The sequence below is a fragment of the Pleurodeles waltl genome, chromosome 1_2, assembly GCF_031143425.1.
Source record: "Pleurodeles waltl isolate 20211129_DDA chromosome 1_2, aPleWal1.hap1.20221129, whole genome shotgun sequence".
In the NCBI taxonomy this organism is placed as follows: Eukaryota; Metazoa; Chordata; class Amphibia; order Caudata; family Salamandridae; genus Pleurodeles; species Pleurodeles waltl.
In genome coordinates this window covers 966,153,365-966,174,448 of record NC_090437.1, presented here as the reverse complement: position 1 = coordinate 966,174,448, position 21,084 = coordinate 966,153,365, and the positions used below count along the sequence as shown (strand labels likewise).

Below are 21,084 nucleotides of genomic sequence, written 5' to 3'. Positions count from 1 at the left end.
ACACTCTATCTGGATCTGTTTTGGATGACTAAGGACACACTTGTCACACAATTTAGAGCTGTGGCCAGAGTCCAAACACCACAAGGACGCTTTGTGCAGATCTCTGAGTGACATGCTCCTTGAACTCTCAAGCACAGCCTGATTCCCATCGTTTTTGGCAAGGACATCATTTCCTAGTACACTGTCAAGAAATCTGCAAGTTGTTGGAAGACTGAAAAGTTGGGAAGAGAGCTCTGAATCTACACTGAAGGGCACAGAAAGAATGAAGCTAACGCCTGGTGCCATTCTTAAGCTGAAGAATCTGTGGCAGTGAAGTATACCTCAGAAACAAAGCACAATAGAAGGGAAATATTTAGGGGAACAAAGCACAATAAAGGGGAAATATTTAGGGAAAAGAACACTGTTTAAATTAGAAACTAGATAATGAATGACCTTATTAATAAGTCAGGCAAGTCTGGAAGACGTTAGGCCTAAACAGGATTACTCCTTTACAATATTTGTATACCAAATATGCATTTGAAAACTGATTGATAAATATTAATGAGGTTTAGGGTGGAGCAGAGGAAGTGCATGTGTTCCAGGTTATAAGCATACGCAGCTTCTTGTAGCATCATTTTAAAAGGGGGACAAGAATAATTGGAGTTTTAAAAACCATGTAATGGAATATCAGAGTGTGCACTGCACAGACCACTCTGTGTTCTCTTAATGCACTTAATGCAGGAAAATCGACAGTCCAGGTTGAGCAAAGAAGCACAGTTACAAAGAACACAAAACAAATATCCATGTTTCAGTTAATTCACAAAAGACTCAATGGTTTTCAAGGGCTCAAATGTTCAAGGACAAAGAGTCAGAGTGTTCTCACCAGGACAGGGTATGATGTTATCCCAGTTCTAGATTCAGCAGACATTCCATTTTGTGTGTGTGTGTGTGTGATATTGTTAAAATATGGAACTCTGAGAGATATGTTTGGCCAAGGAGTGGATGGAGTGTCTCTTCCTCTGGGATAAACTCCAAAAACTGAAACATCATGACTTTTGGATTTAGTTGGGGAAATCCTCAGTTTCACACCTAGGTTGCATGCTGGAGCATCAACAATGGAATTTGACTGCCTAGTGTTATTCAAAATGTTTCTAACATTTGAAAATGCTTCTAACATTTGAAAATGCTTGTAGTAGCTGTCTTTAGCCATAAAATTTCAAGATTAAAATATGAGATTGGTACTACCCTTAATGCAATGTCAACATTGAAGTGGGTATTCCCTTCATTTAAAGAAAAATACAGCAAACAGAATGTCCTACTGTATCAACAAAGTCATTTATTTTAATGTAAATTATTTGATAAATTCATAAATCAACCCAAAGTTTGTGGTTACCTTACAACTGTATGTGTACAGACAATAAACTCGGGCCTGGAATTCCACTGATGGTAAGTGATATAGTAATGAGTCTGAAGCCATATCCACTGTTGTCCTTTTGTTAGGAACCTGTAATAACAGGACTTGCCTTTTCCATACTGCATCACTAAAAAACAAAAAAAAGTAAACTTCACTTTTAAATCTTGGATTCTAGGTCATACAGCAAAACGTAAACAAAAATTGCATCCACAAAAGGTGGATAATAAATGATCTGTAACGAAATATAACAAATTTGTCATTAGAAAATATATGGTACCATAAAGGAGAATAGTGTAAAGGTCAAGAGTCAAAAGATACCTGAACATCAGAAGAGCAGTTCAAGCAAAGCTTAAAGCATATTGCAAATTATAAGAATAGAGATTCCTACTTCTGTCAAAAAATTGAATCAAAACATTGTATTCAAGTGAAATAACTCGGAATTGAGAATGATTACACAGTAATTCAGGACTGCTTTATTTTTGACTCTTACTAATTCAGAGAACATATTAGTTAGGTAGATTCAGAGAACTTCATGTCAGCTATGTATTACCCGATTCGGGTTTGTTGTATCTGTTTCATCCCTCTTTAGTGGAAAATAAATGTTCTCTGCATCCAGCTTCAACACACATGCGCAAGCTCTCTTGTGTGTCTGACACTAACAGAGCCCGTCCGGCGTGCAATCACAGCACATGCAAGGCCAACTGTAAAAGCTCAAGGAGGTTCACCAGGACAGTCTGGGACCTTGGAGACCTGGATCCATCATCCTAACATCCACACTACAATGTGGGATTGTCACACTGGCGTCCGGCAGCGTGATCTCAAGCGTCTGGCCCTGTCTGCACCAGGATTCACTTACGGGACCTGAGGAAGTTTCTTTGGGCAGGGAGGTACCCTGAGCGCATCTCTCTCCAGATTCCGGACTAGAAGCAGTGGGAGAGTGCCAGTGACCCTTTGCTCCTGCTACGTGGTCGGGACCCGAAGGCTGTGCCGGTGCTGACACTACTGCTCCTCTGCACACTCATGATGACAGCCTAGAGAAGGGGCTGCAGCCTAGTCAGTGAGTGACAGAGTTGCAGGGAAGTTGCGAACCACTGCAAGCCCATAAAGATTTCCCTTCCCCAGCACTGCCTCCAAGCATGGAGAGATAGGGATCCTGACACCGAAGGATAACTGCATCCCTGGGGTAAGGGCTGTGAATGGGGATATGGTAAGAGAGTAAGAGAGACTTGCTACAGTCGAACGAGCGGTTATCAGAGGTGAGTGCATTGGCCAATATTGTGGAAGTCAGGTAGGTCTGCTCTTGACCTCAAGCCACAATTTATTAAGGGTACTACAGAAGTGCTACTGAGTGAAAGTTTAAAAACTATGTGGCAAGCACACTAGACAGTGGCCACAGGTAAAACACTCCATGCTGCTGAGAATCACAGAATAACATTCACATAAGGCTACTTCTACTCTTCCTGCACCAAACAAAAAAAAGCTGATTACCATTTTTAAGACCCACATCACCCTAATCAGAAGAAAGACTCGCCCCTCACGGAATTATTCCATTTACAAACAAGCATTTGCAATGCAATAGGTCTCTCATTGGCGAGAGTTAGAGCTATTGGTGTAGTAAATGCCTAACTGGACTTTTCTTGCCACATAAATTGGTCAACCCTGCCTCATAATTTGGTCTTTTCGTGCCACATAATTCCAGTGACCCTGCATATCACTAAAGCACTTCCATTTGTCTTCTTCCTATTTTTGCAGCTTGCATAAAGTCACATTACTCTGCGATTTTGGAAAAGTTAACACTGTCTGATCATCTGAAATAACAGTAAAGTTTAAATGCAAGTGATTGTTCTGCAATGACTCCATATGGCATTTTATCAACAGAGTATGTTGAAATATTCCACTGTCAGTGAAGCGGAGCCTCGTATGTACCTGACAGAAATGGAAAGTACGGCACACTATGGAATTAAAAAGTATGCATGGTTACGGTCAATCCCCCAAGGAAGCCCACAGCTTGAGGTGATGGCCTACTTCAAGGACTTATTGCAAAGCTGATTGCACATCACACCAATCACCTGAAAGGAGAATAATAGCAATTGTAGTGCTGGCAGCTGCATGTATATATAAAAAAAAAGTGAAAAGCTGCAGCAAAAAGTGAGAAACTCAATCCAGAAATGGTAGAATGTCCTGTGTTCAGAATAGGAATGTGCCTTTCAAAACTATGTTCAGCCTTTTATGAGCAGAGAGCAAACATAGAAAAGCGTTCAACATGAAGCACGGAGTGCATGAAGTGGCCACCGTTCTGACACAGCCAGAGGCAAACTAAACATATAGTGCACAAAAAGGATGGGGGTCGGCCCCTGTGTAAGTGGCATAATTAAAAAAAAAAAAAACATGTTGGGATTCTCCTGGGGGGCGATCACACCCCCCAGGGACTAAAATGAATGTTTAAAAAAAAAAATGGCAGGGTTGGCCCTTCCTAAACGGGCCGACCATTAGGGGGGCATTTTTTTCATACATGTGTGGTTTGCCATGGGGTCATGATCGGCCCCAGGGAAAGCACACATGTATAAAAAAAGAAGTGATTTATATATATATATATATATATATATATAGAGAGAGAGAGAGAGAGAGCGAGAGACAAATCTTTCAAAAGATATATAGATATATATATATATTTATATCACTTTTTTACATGTGTTGTTTTCCGGGAGCCGCGATCAGCCCCCAGGGAAACCACACATATATAGAAGTGATATATATGGAAAATGTCACTTTCCCAGTGTACATCTGTTTGTGGCATGTTCCACTGCAGATTCACATGCTATGCATATTCTGCCATCTAGTGTTGGGCTTGGAGTGTTACAAATTGTTTTTCTTCAAAGAAGTGTTTTCGAGTCACGGGATTGAGTGACTCCTCCTCTTCGGCTCCATTGCGCATGGGCATCGACTCCATGTTAGACCGTTTTCCCACAGAGGGTAAGGTAGGAGTAATAGAGTATAAAGAAAAGAGATGCCCATGCAAATGGAATATATATATATATATATATATATATATATATATATATATATATATATATATACATATATATATATATATATATATATATATATATACACACACATATGTACAAGTGAATGTTAAACTTAAACGGCTACAGGCTCCGGGGAGGGTGCATGTGAATCTGCAGCGGAACATGCCATGAACAGATGTACACTGGGTAAGTGACATTTTCCGTTCGATGGCATGTGTAGCTGCAGATACACATGCTATGCATAGACTACAAAGCAGTTTTACCTCCCATAAGCGGTAGTCAGCCTGTAGGAATTGAAGTTGTTTGAAATATTGTTCTTAGTACTTCCTGTCCTACTGTGGCTTGCTGTGTTGCTAACACATCTACACAGTAATGCTTGGTAAATGTATGCGGTGTTGACCAAGTGGCTGCTTTACAAATTTCGCCCATTGGTATGTTACCTAAGAAAGCCACTGTAGCCCCTTTTTCAGTGTGGAATGTGCTTTAGGTGTAACTAATAGCTGCCTTCTAGCTTTTAGGTTACATGTTTGGATACATTTTACTATCCATCTAGCTAATCCTTGTTTTAAAATAGGGTTACCAGTATGTGGTTTTTGGAACGCCAAAAATAACTGTTTCGTTTTCCTAAATGATTTTGTTCTATCTATGTAATACATCAAGGCTCTTTTTTATATCTAATGTATGCAAGGCTCTTTTTGCTACAGAGTCTGGCTGTGGGAAGAAGACTGGTAGTTCCACTGTTTGATATGAAATGGTGATATAACGTTTGGGAGAAATTCAGGGTTAGTTCGAAGTACAACTTTATGTTTGTGTACTTGTATGAACGGTTCTTGAATTGTGAAAGCTTGGATTTAACTGACTCTTCTTAATGAAGTAATTGCAACTAGGAAGGCAACTTTCCATGTTAGGTATTGAATCTGGTATGAGTGCATAGGTTCAAATGGTGGACCCATAAGTCATGTGAGCACTATGTTTAGATTCCGCGAAGGCACTGGCGGCGTTCTAGGTGGCATGATGTGTTTTAATCCTTCCATGAAGGATTGTATATTTTGCAAGTACGCAGAGATTGCAGTGAGATGTATTTTAATAGATGAAAAGGATAAATTTGCCTTTTGTAAATGAAGCAAATAACTTACAATGTCTTGTATTGATGCTGAAAGAGGGGTAATTTGTTTAGATTGACAGTAATACACACATCTTTTTCATTTGTTTGCATAACACTGCTTGGTAGTGGGTTTTCTTGCTTGTTTAATTACTTCCATACACTCAGTTGGTAGTCGTAGATATCCAAACTCTATGACTTCAGGAGCCAAATCGCTAGATTGAGTATTTTGGGATCTGGATGTCTGATCACTTGTTTGCTTCGTGTTAATAGATCTGGTCTTTTCGGGAGTTTGATATGTGGTACAACTGTACCACTGACAGATCTAATAGTGTTGTGTACCAGGGCTGACGTGGCCACGTTGGTGCTATAAGTATGAGTTTGAGTTTGTTTTGATGCAGTTTGTTGACTAGAAATGGAATGAGCGGGAGAGGGGGAAAAGCGTAAGCAAATATCCCTGACCAATTCATCCATAGAGCATTGCCTTTGGATAGAGGATGTGGGTCCCTGAATGCGAAGTTTTGGCATTTTGCATTTTCGCTGGTGGCGAATAGGTCTATGTCTGGTGTTCCCCAGTGGTAAAAGTATGCTTCAAGCACTTGGGGATGAATTTCCCACTCGTGTATTTGGTGATGATCTCGGCTGAGAACATCTGCCAATTGGTTGTGTATCCCTGGAATGTATTGTGCTACCAGGTGAATGTTGTTGTGGATTGCCCATTGCCAAATCTTTTGGTCTAGGAAGGACAGTTGGGATTAATGGGTCCCTCCTTGTTTGTTTATGTAATACATTGTTGTCATGTTGTCTGTTTTGATAAGGATGTTCTTGTGAGTGAGAAGAGGCTGAAAAGCTTTGAGTGCTAGGAATACGGCTAGCAATTCTAGGTGATTTATATGAAACTGTTTGTGTTTGGCGTCCCATTGTCCTTGAATGTTGTGATTGTTGAGGTGTGCCCCCCAGCCAATCATTGATGCATCTGTTGTAAGTATGGTCTGAGGCACAGGGTCTTGAAAAGGCCGCCCTTTGTTTAGGTTTGTGGAATTCCACCACTGAAGTGATATGTGTGTTTGGCGGTCTATCAGCACTAGATCTTGAAGTTGACCCTGTGCCTGTGACCATTGCTGTGCAAGGCACTGTTGTAAAGGCTGCGTGTTTAGTCTTGCATGTGGGACAATGGCGATACACGATGCCATCATGCCCAACAGCTTCATGACAAATTTGACAGTGTGCCGTTGGCCTGGCTGTATTTGTGCCAATACATTGTGAAATGCTTGTATTCTTTGTGGACTTGGGCTTGCAAGTGCTGTTTGTGTATTTTGTGTGGCTCCTAAATACTGTTGAATTTGCGCAGGTTGTAGGTGCGATTTTCAGTAGTTTATGGAGAACCCTAGGGTGTGTAGGGTTTGTATTACATAATGTGTATGGTTTTGAGACTGTGTATGACTGTTGGATTTTATTAGCCAATCGTCGAGATATGGGAAGACATGAATGTGTTGTCTTCTTAGGTAGGTAGCTACTACTGCCAGGCATTTTGTGAATACTCTGGGAGATGTTGTTATCCCGGAGGGTAACACTTTGATCTGGTAATGTTTTCCCTGAATTACAAACCTGAGGTATTTTCTGTGCGCTGGATGGATGGGTATGGTAAAAATACGCATCCTTGAGGTCTAATGTTGCCATGAAATCTTGCTGCTGTAGCAGTGGGACCACATCCTGTAGTGTTACCATGTGAAAGTGTTCTGACAGGATGTAAAGATTGAGGGTTCTGAGATCTAATATTGGTCTTAAGGTTCCGTCTTTTTTGGGGATGAGGAAATACAGTGAGTAAACTCCGTTCCTATTTGATCTTGTGGCACAAGCTCTATCGCTTGTTTGAGTAATAGAGATTTTACTTCTTCTTGCAACATTGAGATATGTTGGGTGGAGAGATTGTGTGGTTTTGGTGGAATATTTGGGGGAATTTGTGCCAATTCTATGCAATAGCCATTGCGGATAATAGATAATACCAAGTTGTCTGTTGTAGTGGGTAGCCAATTGTTGTGGAACCTTTGCAGTCTTCCCCCCACAGGTGAGGTGTGAGTTGGGAAGAGATTGAGTAAGTACCTGCTTTGGCTGCTTTGAGGCTTGTTTGGTTGATTGATATTTTCCCCTGCCTCTGGGGTATTGGCCTCTGTAATTGCCTTTAAACCCACCTCGTTGGTATTGAGGTTGGTAGGTTGACTTTGTTTGTGAGGTGGATGCCTCAGGTGTTTGGGTTCTAAATCCACCTCTGTATTGAGGTTTCCAAAAGGACACCCTGTATTGCGTTGTATACAAAGCACCCATGGCTTTAGCGGTGTCCGAATCTTTTTTCATTTTCTTAATAGCCGTGTCTACCTCAGGGCCAAAAAGCTGTTTTTGATTAAACGGCATATTAAGGACTGCCTGTTGAATTTCAGGCTTAAATCCTGAAGACTTAAGCCATGCGCGTCTCCGTATAGTATCAGCAGTATTAATTGTTCTAGCTGCAGTGTCTGCAGAATCTAGGGCTGACCTGATTTGGTTGTTTGCTGCCCTTTCTCGACTATTTGTTGTGCCCTTTTTTGTTGGTCTTTAGGGAGATGTTGTATGATATCCTTCATCTCATCCCAGTGGGCCCTATCATACCTAGCCAATAGTGCCTGGGAGTTGGCTATCCTCCATTGGTTGGCTGCTTGCGATGCTACCCTTTTGCCTGCAGCATCAAATTTTCTGCTCTCCTTGTCTGGTGGGGGAAGAATCCACAGATGAAGTTCACTCTTTTTCTGGCCGCGCTTACGACTACAGAGTCAGGGGGCAGTTTTTGTGTAATAAAAGCTGGATCAGAGGTAGGTGGCTTATACTTTTTCTCCACTCTGGGAGTAATTATCCTAGCCTTGACTGGCTCTTGGAATATTTGGTGTGCATGCTTTAACATGCCTGGAAGCATGGGAAGGGACTGATAGGTAGCGTGTGTAGAGGATAGTATGTTAAAAAGAAAATAATCCTCTAAGTGTGCATGGTGACATTGTGGTAGGAAGCCGCCCTAGCTAAAACCTGAGAATATCCGGTGCTATCCTCCAGTGGTGATGGCTTGGAGGGATAGCAGCCTGGGTCGTTATCGGGAATGGGATCTGGATCATACAGATCCCATGGATCCACATTGTCTTGCTGTGAATCAAATGAATGTACAGGAGATTGTACAGGTGTGGGAGTAGTAGGTGGAGAGACAAGCAAGTGAGGAGAATGGTGAGGAGACTGAGGAGGAGAAAATGAGGAGGTGGAGATTTTTGTTTAGTCTTTGGCACTTTAGCCGGTGGCTGAGCAGAGTCCAATTGTTCCTGAAAGGCCAGCTTCCTCTTAGGCTTCAGAGGAGGTGCAGTTATAATTCTGCCAGTGTCCTTGTGAATATGAATTCTGGCTCGCCTTTCATCTATATCCTCCATTTGTGAGAGTTCCTCCGAAACTCTATGGCTTTCTTTAAGTACTTGCGAAAGTCCATGTTCCTCCGTATAAACTGGCCTTTTCGGCTCCGAAGCAGTTTTTTTCGGGATCGAAAGGCTGGGAGTGGATGTTGGCCTCGGCTCCAGAAGCGATTTTCGAGGTTTCGACTCGAAGGATCGTTGTCTGATAGTTTCGGAGACAGAGCTTCGGCTCGAGTCCGAAGGCTTCGGTAGCGTGGCCTTTTTTGGTGCCGAAGTTGTTGGTTGGTCAACTAAGGTCTTTTTTATGGGTCGAGGCATGGCCTTCCGGCAGTGGCGTTCCCAAGGTCTTATGTTTGGGCTTGGCTGGGGCAGGCGTACTCATGTGCTGTCCTGCCGTGACCAATCTGTTCTCCTTAGACTCCTGCTCGGAGTCAGACCCTCGGACGGAGACTGCCGTGTGCATGATCTCCTCTTCCTCGACGTTGAGAAGTTCCGTGCTCTTCGATGCCATCTCGAGTCTCCGTGCTCTTCTGTCTCAGAGTTTTCTTCGAACGGAAGGATCTGCAGGCCTCACAATTTTCTTCCCAATGGTCTGGGGAGAGACAGAGATTACAGACGAGATGTTGGTATGTGTAGGGAACTTTTGCGTGGCACCGAGGTCAAAAGCAGAATGGAGTCTGGTCCATGAGGCTTCCACGTGGTCGGCCCGGCTAGGCCAGAGTTGGGCATGGGTGCCCCGAAGGGCAAGTAAAGATGTTTGACCCGACGGTACCGAAATATTGATGGAAGATGGTACGCGATCGAAACAATACTGACAAGAATTAGCGAGTTGTAGACCTTTTCCGACTCGTACTATCGGAGCAAAAAGAAACCCGTCCGAACCCGGTGGCGGAAAGAAAACAATCTAACATGGAGTCGATGCCCATGTGCAATGGAGCCGAAGAGGAGGAGTCACTCGATCCCGTGACTCGAAAACACTTCTTCGAAGAAAAACAACTTGTAACACTCCGAGCCCAACACTAGATGGCAGAATATGCATAGCATGTGTATCTGCAGCTACACATGCCATCGAACATATATATATATATATATATATATATATATATATATATATATATATATATAGAGAGAGAGAGAGAGGGAGAGATTCTCTCTATATAGAAATAGGTCTGTCTTTTGTCTACTGGCAGTTTTGACACCATAAAGTAATGCAGATGGTTTATATGCCTGCTGCAAAGGATATACATGTATTTAGCTGAGTGGATTAGTAAAGCCAGGCATTACCTGCGCTTTAAAACAAATTAAATGTATGTGGAGGGGGGCTATGGAGATATGAGGGGCACTTTTGCTTGGTGGTACTAAGGGAATTAGAATAGGAGGTCATGGGAGGCAGAGCACCAAAAATGACTGTCACACTGGGTGCCACCAGCGCTAAAGGCTGTGATGATGGGTATGTGGTAAGGTGAAGTAATAGTTTTTTTTTTCAGTGTCTTCAGAGAATCTGCTGAATCAGAGAAGAAGCGAAGATAAGGTGACGATATTTACTGTTGGACACATCACACACACCCACTGCAATGTTGTGACTCTATCTGCCTTCTACGTAGGCTAGTACTTTAGAGGGACAGTTTAGCCAGTAGCAGAGATGGCGTCTTGTTGGATGACTGCTGCTCAAGCCCTAACTCAGGTTATCGAGGATAGCTCTGAGGCAGGATCAGAGACTGAGACAGCATCTGAGGGAGAGGACAATGGGGCAGAATCTGGGAGTGATTTTTCAGTTGGTGGAGTCCCATCCGACGACACCTCTTGCAGGGAGACGATGAGGACAGTTGTGCTGTCCCTTCGCAAGCACAGTTTATGCAGCGGGACAACAGAGGGTTAGCTCAACACAGAGAGCAGGTGCGTGCGGCGGCAGGCACAGAGAGAGTGCTCTCTTGGCATCCCCCCAATTTAGTTCAGCCCCAAATTCCACCTTTTATTGGTGACGCTGGATGGAAAGTCGATACGGACAACTTTTTGCCAGTCAACTACGTCCATCTCTTTTTGGATGTTGATTTCAATCAGAAAATTGTGCAGCAAACAAATTTGCGTGCAGACCAATTTCTGAGGGAGCATGAAGGCACTCTAGGGCCCCGTTCTAGGGCACGCCAGTGGACTCTCACTTCGCTGGCAGAGTTGAAGATATTTTTGGGCCTTATGCTCCTGCAGTGCATGCTGCATTTCAATGACAATTCAGCTGCATTTCCCCAGGACCATCCAGACCATGACAGGTTGTTCAAAATTCGGCCTTTCGTGGAACATTTGGCTGCCAGGTTTCCAGAGATATATACTCCTGGAAGAAATATTGCAATCGATGAGTCCTTGATCCTGTACAAAGGATGGCTGCTGTTCAGACAGTACATTGCAAGCAAAAGAGGTCGCTATGGTATAAAGCTGTACATGCTGTGTGAAAGCTCTTCTGGCTATGTGTACAGCTTGAGAGTGTATACAGGGAAGGACTCTACCCTGAACCCTGTAGGTTGCCCTCCAGCGTTAGGGGTCACAGGTTAGATTGTATGGGAACTTGTCCAGCCACTTCTTCACAAAAGTTATAACCTTTATGTGGACAATTTCTATACAGGAGTAGAGCTGTTCAGTGAGCTCTACAAAGCTGGCACTGTGGCCTGCGGTACAGTTCTTTGTAACCGCAAAGGATTCCCGCAGGAGCTTGTTTTCAAGAAGCATTAGAAATCCCAGAGTACTGCATTGCGTTCCAAAGAACTGATCACAGTCAATTTCTTGCACAGGCGTGATGTATTTGTGCTAACTACAATTCATAAAGAGCACTTCCCCTATCATGGTTTAGGGTCAGATGGCCAAAGCCCCCATGCCCATATGTACACTTGATTACAATAAGTACATGAGTGAACAAGAACGACCAGGTTCTTCAACCATACAATGCATGTCATAAAACTCGCACTTGGTATAAGAAACTATTTACTCACCTGATCCAGATGGCAACATATAATGCGTATGTTTTTTTATTATCAGACAACCACAGGAAGACTCATGACTTTCCTTGATTTGCAGTTTTCTGCAATTGAAAGCCTCACTGCTGTTACAAAAGCAGCAGCCTCCACCTCATATGTTCCTGAGGATGTGGGAAAGCTGCAGGAGCGACACTTTCCTACACTTACCTAAAACACCCAAAAAGGATCATCCATGTTGTCGCTGTAAAGTGTGCTTGAAGCATGGAAGGCGGCAGGAGAGTTGGTATTAATATCCCCAGTGCCCATCTCAACCAGGCCTCTGTGTCCCTACTTGCTTTATGTTGTATCATACTAAAGCAAAGTTCTGGGAAATGGACTGAGGTGGAGCTGCAGTTGGGTAATCCTTTCAGTGGGTCTGCATGGATACTGACCGTCCATGGGCCACTGCTTCATTAGGCAAGCAGACACAGGCGGTCATTCTGACCCTGGCGGTCAAAGACCGCCAGGGCGGAGGACCGCGGGAGCACCGCCGACAGGCCGGCGGTGCTCCAATGGGGATTCCGACCGCGGCGGTAAAGCCGCGGTCGGACCGGCACCACTGGCGGGCTCCCGCCAGTGTACCGCCGCCCCATTGAATCCTCCACGGCGGCGCAGCTTGCTGCGCCGCCGAGGGGATTCCGACCCCCCCCTACCGCCATCCAGATCCCGGCGGTCCGACCGCCGGGATCCGGATGGCGGTAGGGGGGGGTCGCGGGGCCCCTGGGGGCCCCTGCAGTGCCCATGCCACTGGCATGGGCATTGCAGGGGCCCCCGTAAGAGGGCCCCTAAATGTATTTCACCGTCTGCTGCGCAGACAGTGAAATACGCGACGGGTGCAACTGCACCCGTCGCACAGCTTCCACTCCGCCGGCTCGATTCCGAGCCGGCTTCATCGTGGAAGCCTCTTTCCCGCTGGGCTGGCCCTCTTAAGTCAGAATTACCGCCGCGGTCTTTCGACCGCGGAACGGTAAGCTGACGGCGGGACTTTGGCGGGCGGCCTCCGCCGCCCGCCAAGGTCAGAATGAGGGCCACAGAGTTTTATTTCTTCTACTTCAGGAAATCATGGACTTCCTTATGGCCTGCTTGACACCTATATCCACTGTCAGAACGTGGTAGGTGTTCTGTTCAATTAACGTGCATTATAGTCCCCATACTGCACATACTAGTGGACAGAACATATGCCACATTGTCACAGAGTACCCTGTGTGGCAAAATGTTAAAGGCATGACTGAATTTTGAAGTGCTTGCTAGGGAACCTATGTATGCTACACAAGGACCACCATGACTGCCAACGAGAACCAGAGTAAGTTTAATAAGTCAAGCAAATGTCCTGTCAGACATATTCACCAACATTTCTACTTGTTTGAAAGTGTGCAAACTCAATATGTTGCTTCACTTTCAAAGCAAAAGTAGAAGTGTTGGTGAATGAGTACCACAGGGTATTTGCTTGAATGTTTACTTTAGAGACCTTAGGATTTCTTCACCAACATTGCATTAGTTTCAATGGTAGATATGCCTGCTCAGTTCGAGGAATAGGCCTCCAAGGCATACTTAGACACTGCCCAATCGTCGAGATATGGGAAGACATGAATGTGTTGTCTTCTTAGGTAGGCAGCTACTACTGCCAGGCATTTTGTGAATACTCTGGGAGATGTTGTTATCCCGGAGGGTAACACTTTGATCTGGTAATGTTTTCCCTGAATTACAAACCTGAGGTATTTTCTGTGCGCTGGATGGATGGGTATGGTAAAAATACGCATCCTTGAGGTCTAATGTTGCCATGAAATCTTGCTGCTGTAGTTTGTTGCATCAACAAACTGGAAAGAGTTGGATTTAGCACAGTAAGTGCGCTGATGGTGCATGAAGAACAAGTTACTTACCTTCGGTAACGCTTTTTCTGGTGGATACACTAGCTACCTGTGGATTCCTCACCTTATGAATTCGTCCTTGCGTCAGCATCCGACGGAAAGTCTTCCTAGCTGTTCACGTCGACGAGGATGTCATAATGGCATGGCTCCACATTACTCCGTCTGACGTCAATGTGCCAATAAGAGGTCCTCGTCGGCGTACTGAAGTCAGTTTTACCTCATTTTTTTCGTGCCTTTGAGGCGAACAGGTGAATACCGACCCATCAAAAACCAAAAAAATATATACATATGCAGACACAATAACATTGTCCATTAAACTCATATATTTACAAAGTCACCTTAAAATACATGTATATACAAATTTATAAAGAAACATATTTCCAGTTACTGCAAGATAACTGTGAAATCAGGCAGGCAACGGGGAGGCGGGAGGGACTGTGAGAAATCCACAGGTAGCTAGTGTATCCACCAGAAAAAGCGTTACTGAAGGTAAGCAACTTGTTCTTCTGATGGATACAACTACCTGTGGATTCCTCACCTTATGAATAGAGTCCCAAGCAGTACTGCACTCGGTGGTGGGTGCCTGCCTGATTACACCAAGAAATCTTGCAATACCGAACGAGCAAGATGACCGTCCCTCCTCACTTCAGAGTCTAGACAATAATGTTTTACGAAGGTATGGAGGGACGCCCAAGTTGCCGCTTTGCATATATCTACTAACGGAACTCCTCTCGCTAGGGCCGAGGATGCAGACTTAGCCCTAGTAGAATGGGCCCTGATACCTTCAGGAGGAACTTTGTTCGCCAGAGAGTAACAAATCTTAATACACAAGATGACCCACCTGGAGAGTGTACGCTTCTGGACCGCTCTGCCCTTTCGCTGTCCAACATACCCAACAAACAGCTGATCATCCAGGCGAAAGTCTTTAGTCCTCTCCAGGTAGAAGCTCAGCGCCCTCTTGAGATCCAGCCTATGTAGCCTCTCTTCATCTTTAGAAGGGTGGGGAGGAGGGTAGAACGAGGATAGGGAAATAGACTGCCCTATATGAAAAGGAGTGACAACTTTCGGCAGAAAAGCAGCTCTGGTTTTCAGTACCACTTTATCAGGGAAAAACACGGTAAAAGGAGGTTTAACTGAAAGGGCTTGAAGCTCTCCAATTCTCCTAGCAGATGTGATCGCAATTAAGAAAACAGTCTTTAAGACCAAATATCTCAATGGACATGAGTACATGGGCTCGAAAGGCGAACCCATTAAGAACGTCAATACCAGATTCAAGTCCCATTGAGGCATGTGAAAGGGCACAGGAGGAAATGTATTCACTAAACCTTTAAGAAACCTATTTACAATTGGAGACTTAAACAAAGAAGGCTAGTCCGGAAGGCAAAGAAACGCCGATAGAGCCGCCAAATAGCCCTTAACCGTAGTCACCGTACAGCCTTTCTTTGCCAATCTAAGAGCAAATAAAAGAATATCAGAAAGGTGGGCCTTCAAGGGATCTTTTTGATTCTCCCCACACCAAACCACAAATTTAGCCCACCTGCCGGCATAAATGGTTTAGTGGGGTGTCGCCTGGATGATAGAATAACATCCACTACATCAGGTGGGAGGAAAAACGAACTCAGGTTGCCCCGTTCAATCTCCAGGCATGAAGGTGCAGGCTCTGGAGGTGGGGGTGTAGAACCTGCCCCTGCGACTGTGAGAGGAGGTCTGCCCTAAGCGGGAGACGGAGCGGAGGGCACTGCGAGAGTTGAAGCAGGTCTGTATACCATACCCTTCTCGGCCAGTCTGGAGCCACCAAGATGACTTGGGCCCGATCTTGAGGAACCTTCCTCAGAACCCGAGGAATCAAGGGTATGGGGGGAAACGCGTAAAGCAACTGCCCGCTCCAGGACATCTGAACGCATCCCCCCAATGCTCCTTGCAATGGATACTGGAGGCTGCAGAACAACAGGCAATGCGTGTTCTCTTGAGTGGCGAAAATATCCACCTGAGGAGTGCCCCACATCCCGAAGATGTGGAGGACCAGGTCTGGATGGAGACGCCACTCGTGATCTATCGAGAAGTGACGACTGAGACCGTCCGCACGTACATTCAGAACTCCGGCCAAATGATTCGCTATTAAGCAAATCTGATAGTCCTGAGCCCAGGACCAGAGTCGCAGGGCTTCTCTGCAAAGAAGGTACGACCCCACTCCTCCCTGCTTGTTTATATACCACATTGCGGTAGTATTGTCCGTCAAGATCTGAACTGACTGACCGCGAAGGGTAGGGAGCGCCAAACGTACTGCCCGCAATTCCAACAGATTGATATGCAACATCCGTTCCGCTGGAGACCAAAGACCCTTGACCTCCAGGTCCCCCAGATGAGCTCCCCACCCTAGAGTGGAAGCATCAAATATTACTGTGGCCACAGGAGGTGGTAGTGAAAACGGTTTTCCTTGGGAAAGGTTGCCGTCCACTGTCCACCAATGAAGATCCGCTACAGCGTCCTTGGAGATCTTTATTGAATACCGGAGATCCCCTTTGTGCTGGAACCACTGCCTGCGGAGGCACCACTGAAGAGCCCTCATATGCCAGTGAGCGTGAGTGACCAACAGAATGCAAGAAGCAAATAGACCTAGCAGGCGTAAGACCTTGAGGACTGGAACTGCCGCTCCAACCTGAAACAATGGAATCAGTGCCTGAATGTCCCGAACCCGCTGAGGCGGGGGGTAGGCCCGAAACACTGTTGTGTCCAGTACTGCCCCTATGAACAGGAGGCGTTGAGAGGGCTCCAGGTGAGATTTGGGTACATTTACTGAAAAGCCCAGATCGAACAACAACTGTGTTGTCATTCGCAAATGAGACAACACAAGCTCTGGAGACTTGGCTGTGATCAACCAATCGTCCAGGTAGGGAAAAACCGCTACTTCCCTCTTTCTGAGATGTGCTGCAACAACTGCCATCACCTTTGTGAAAACCTGAGGTGCTGAAGTAAGTCCAAACAGAAGGACAGCAAACTGGTAGTGTTGCGTTCTGACCACAAACCGGAGATACTTCCTGTGCGACTTGATTATCGGGACATGAAAGTACGTGTCCTGCAAGTCGACAGACACCATCCAGTCTCCTTCGTTCAACGCTAAAATAACCTGCGCTAGGGTCAGCATTCCTGCTTGAGGAATAAATTCAAAATGCTCAAGTCTAGGATCCTGCAACGGCACCAACTCTATAACACCTTTTGCCAACATGGTGACAACCTCCTGTTGTAACAACAGAAGATGGTCTTCTGAACAAAAGGAGGGACGGGGGGGAAGGGAAGAGGGAAGTCCTGAAAAGGAAGAACATAGCCCTTTTCCACAATTCCTAACACCCACAAGTCTGTTGTAATCGACTTCCATTTCTGCAGAAAAAGACTTAATCTTCCCCCTACAGGAGAAGAATGGTTGATAAAGTGGGGAAAACTAGGGCTGCTTCTGCTGTTGTCCACCAGAGGAGGATGAAGAAGATGACAGCTGCTGGGCTGGACCTCTAGCACTACCCCTACCCTGCCCTCTAAAGGCACGATAGGGCGGATTGGCAGGTTGCTGGGTGTAGGACTGCGACCTCCGAAAGACAGAGCCTCGAGTGAACCCCCGAAACCTACGAAAAGGTCTATAAGGCGTTGCAGTCGATGTCTGTAAGCCCAAGGACTTAGCTGTCGCCCGACAGTCCTTAAACCGTTCAAGGGCAGAGTCTGCCTTGTCCCTAAACAACTTCTCTCCATCGAATGGTAGATCCATTAGGGTGGATTGAACATCTGAAGAAAAACCAGAGGACCTTAACCATGCATGCCTCCTAGTAGCCACAGATGTTCCCATGACCCTGGCTATGGAATCTGAAGTGTCCAGGCTAGATTGTATTATTTGCTGAGCAGCTGCCTGCGCATCCATAAAAAGGGAACCAAACGATTTCTGCATCTCTTGTGGCAGTTCTTTCGCCATCTCTTTAGCAGAGTCCATAAGGACGTGGACGTATCTGCCCAGCACACAGGTAGAATTAGTAGCCTTCAGCGCCATACTACAAGATGAAAAGATCTTTTTTGAAGACTGCTCCATCCTTTTGGACTCCCTATCAGAAGGGACTCCAGGGAAAGTCCCAGGAGCAGACCTTGCAGAACATGACGCTTGTACTACTAAGCTTTCCGGAGTTGGATGTCGTGATAGAAAAACCGGATCTCCTGGTGCGCCCCTATGTCTCCTCGCCACTGCCCTGTTCACAGCCGGAGTTGTACTGGCTTCTTCCACAAGTCTAGAATAGGCTCAGTTAAAGCCTCATTGAAAGGCAACAAAGGGTCAGCACTGGACGAGGAGGGATGTAATACCTCTGTAAGCAGGTTAGTTTTCACCTCTGCCACAGACAAAGGTAAATCCAGGTACTCTGCTGCCTTCTTCACCACTGAATAGAAGGAAGCGGCCTCTTTAGTAAACTCCCCCGGAGACGCAATGTCCCACTCTGGGGAAGTATCCAGACCACTTGCAGTGGCAAGACCTTGAAACTCATCCGAAGGCTCAATCCCGCCTTCCTCCAACTGTCTATATTCCTCTTCCTCCAAAAGTCTCAAAGCCTTCCTCCGAGATCGAATATGCATCTCTAAGGCCGGCGTCGACAAAGAATCCATCAACGCTGACGACTTAGAATCTCGAAAGTGCCCAGGGAGAGATGGACGACTCCTAGACTCACCAGACGCCAGAGCCGGGGCCAACACGGAGTCGACGATGACCTTCTCGGAGTCGGTTAGCAGGAAGGTGATGGAGCAGCCCTGGATGTGGACATCAACGACGTCGGATGACGCGGAGAAGGAGTCGGCTGACGTGAAGAAGGATCCACCGCCACCAGAGGAGGACTCCTGCCAGGGGATACCCTCGGCGCCGAACCGCCAGTCTCTGAAGGGCAGAAGGGCATGAATGGAGCAGCCTTGTACGGCGCCGGAGAACCCAAATTAAACGCCAATGGCCCCGTGGGACCAGCCGGTGCACCAGCAGGGGCCATGGATTGGAACACGGCATACATTGCATTCAGAAATGCAGGCGGATCTGTCCCTGGAGCCGGGAAAACCAGGTACTGTTGAGCTGAGGTCTGCTGTACATCAGGCTCCCTCGACGCCGGCGAAAACGGAGGGCTACCCTGAACTACCTCAAATACGTATGGCGCCGGCAACAATTCCGGACTCTCGGGTTGAGGCGTGACAGTAGGGCTCATCTCCCATGTCTTCTGACGTCGAGAAGATCAAGACCTCGATCGGCTCCGCTCCGAACGTCGCCGAGAGTCATGACGGCGCCGAGAGTCATGATGACGCCGCTTCTTATGCCTTTTGGGAGAATCATGGGAGGAATCCTCCTTATGGCCCTTCTTCTTCGCTTTTGCCAAGAAGAGCTTCTCCTCACGCTCCTTCAGAGCTTTCGGATTCATGCTCTGGCACGAAGAGCATCCTTCTACATCATGCTCCGAACTAAGGCACCAAATACAATCTGAATGGGGGTCGGTCACTGACATCCAACCCCCACATTCTCTACACAGCTTGAAACCGGACTTTTTTGGAGGTGACATTGTAACCACCAAAATGCGCAACAGTTATCAACAAGCCAGGAAGAAAAACCGTTGGCGTCAAAGGCACGGAAAAAAGGAAAAACTGACGTCAGTACGCCGATGAGGACCTCTTATTGGCACGTTGACGTCAGACGGAGTCACGTGGAGCCGTGCCATTATGACATCCTCGTCGACGTGAACAGCTAGGAAGAAGACTTTCCGTCGGATGCTGACGCAAGGACGAATTCATAAGGTGAGGAATCCACAGGTAGTTTTCTTGAGCTTCAAGTAGCTAATGGCGGAAGGCATATAGGTTCACTTGGCAATTATACAGGATTAGTCAGGACTCAGGATGAGGACAGAGACTTGAATGGGTAAGGAAAGCTTATGGTAGCTGTGCTTTCACAGGGATATTGCACAGGTAGAAGGCTGATGGTAAAGGCAGTACAAATGTACATCATCTACAACTATGGATTCAACCCCATTGGTGCCATCCCAGCAAAGAAGGACAATGACACTTATGGGTCAGTGTTTGACCTGCTTTTCGTGTTCATCCTCCATCAGAACCTAGTAGATGTTCACTTTGCTGTATGATAAGTGCATTACAGTCACAGCACTGCACATAATGTTGGCTGGGACATATGCTACATTCTCATGGACTCCCCTGTGTGCCAAACACTACCCTTTTTCATAGCCTATGACCTTCTCTTTAGGGAACATCGCAAGAATTCCCCAGTGTGTCTGCCTTAGTTTCAAAGGTAGATATGCTTGCTCAGTTCGAGGGATAGGCTTTGCACGGCATTCACAGACACCCCAACTTGCATCCACAAACTAGAAGGAGTTGGATCTAGCACAGTGAGTGCACTAAAGGCAAATGAAAAACATGTCTTCCTGAGCCTCAAGCGTTTGAGTCATTAGTAAAGGTTTGTTAAACATGCCTTCGGTAATGTTCAGGAAGAAGGAGGCGGTTACTTGACAGGAGGTAAGATGTAGTCAAACTTATTCTGTCATGTGGTGTGTAAATGTGATGGGCCCTTGTCTGGTAGTGGTAAGTTAATGTAAGTGCAGTGACTGGTTGAATTGAGCCCATGGCCAGCAGTACGAAAGGGTTGTTTGTTGTGCCTGAATGGCATTTGAATGGACCATAAAGTGGTTGGTGCCTTGACGTGGCTTTATGGCTCACCTTCAGAAGACTTGGCTTCAATATTCAGATACTCTGATAAGTATTCATGCTTTGAAACCATAATTTCTGGCGGTGCTAAAACCAACCAGTGTGGGTGGTGGATTACCTTTAACGATCTAGTTCCAGGGGAGTCCAAGAGTGCAGGACTTGCGTGGCTCTCACCAGTTTTCCTTCACCCAGAATTCCCTTGAAATCACAAACTTTGCTTAAAAAACACTGCCTTGCATTTCAGTAAGGGGAAGACCTGGAATCTGCAGGCAGCCACAAGTTTTCTACCACCCAGCGTTCCACTAAGTCTCCAGAGACAAACACTGCCTCACTTGTATGGGTGGGCAAGTGACCGCGACTGGGAAGTATCCAAAACAGATTGTGGAGACATCAAATCTGCCTACACCAAAACAGCCTGGTTTTGTAAGACAGTCAACTGAGTATTTGGTCCTGGGCTCGGCAGCCATATTGGGAAACCTACCACACTCAGACATTTCTGAAAACTAGACCCCCAAGGCAGTCCACGGAAGTGTGACGTGTTTGGATTTCAC

The 21,084-nt window shown here is 45.9% G+C and overlaps 1 protein-coding gene across 19 annotated transcripts in view; it reads right to left on the bottom strand.

Annotated features, from left to right (window-relative positions):
- Window positions 1-21,084, bottom strand: part of CLOCK (clock circadian regulator) — a 1,126,282-nt gene that overhangs the window by 335,008 nt on the left and 770,190 nt on the right. For all 19 annotated transcript variants that reach the window (XM_069200997.1, XM_069201058.1, XM_069201081.1 and 16 more), the window contains one exon: window positions 1,373-1,520. In XM_069200997.1, the coding sequence (XP_069057098.1) occupies window positions 1,373-1,520 (148 nt within the window). The remainder of the gene's footprint in view (window positions 1-1,372; window positions 1,521-21,084) is intronic.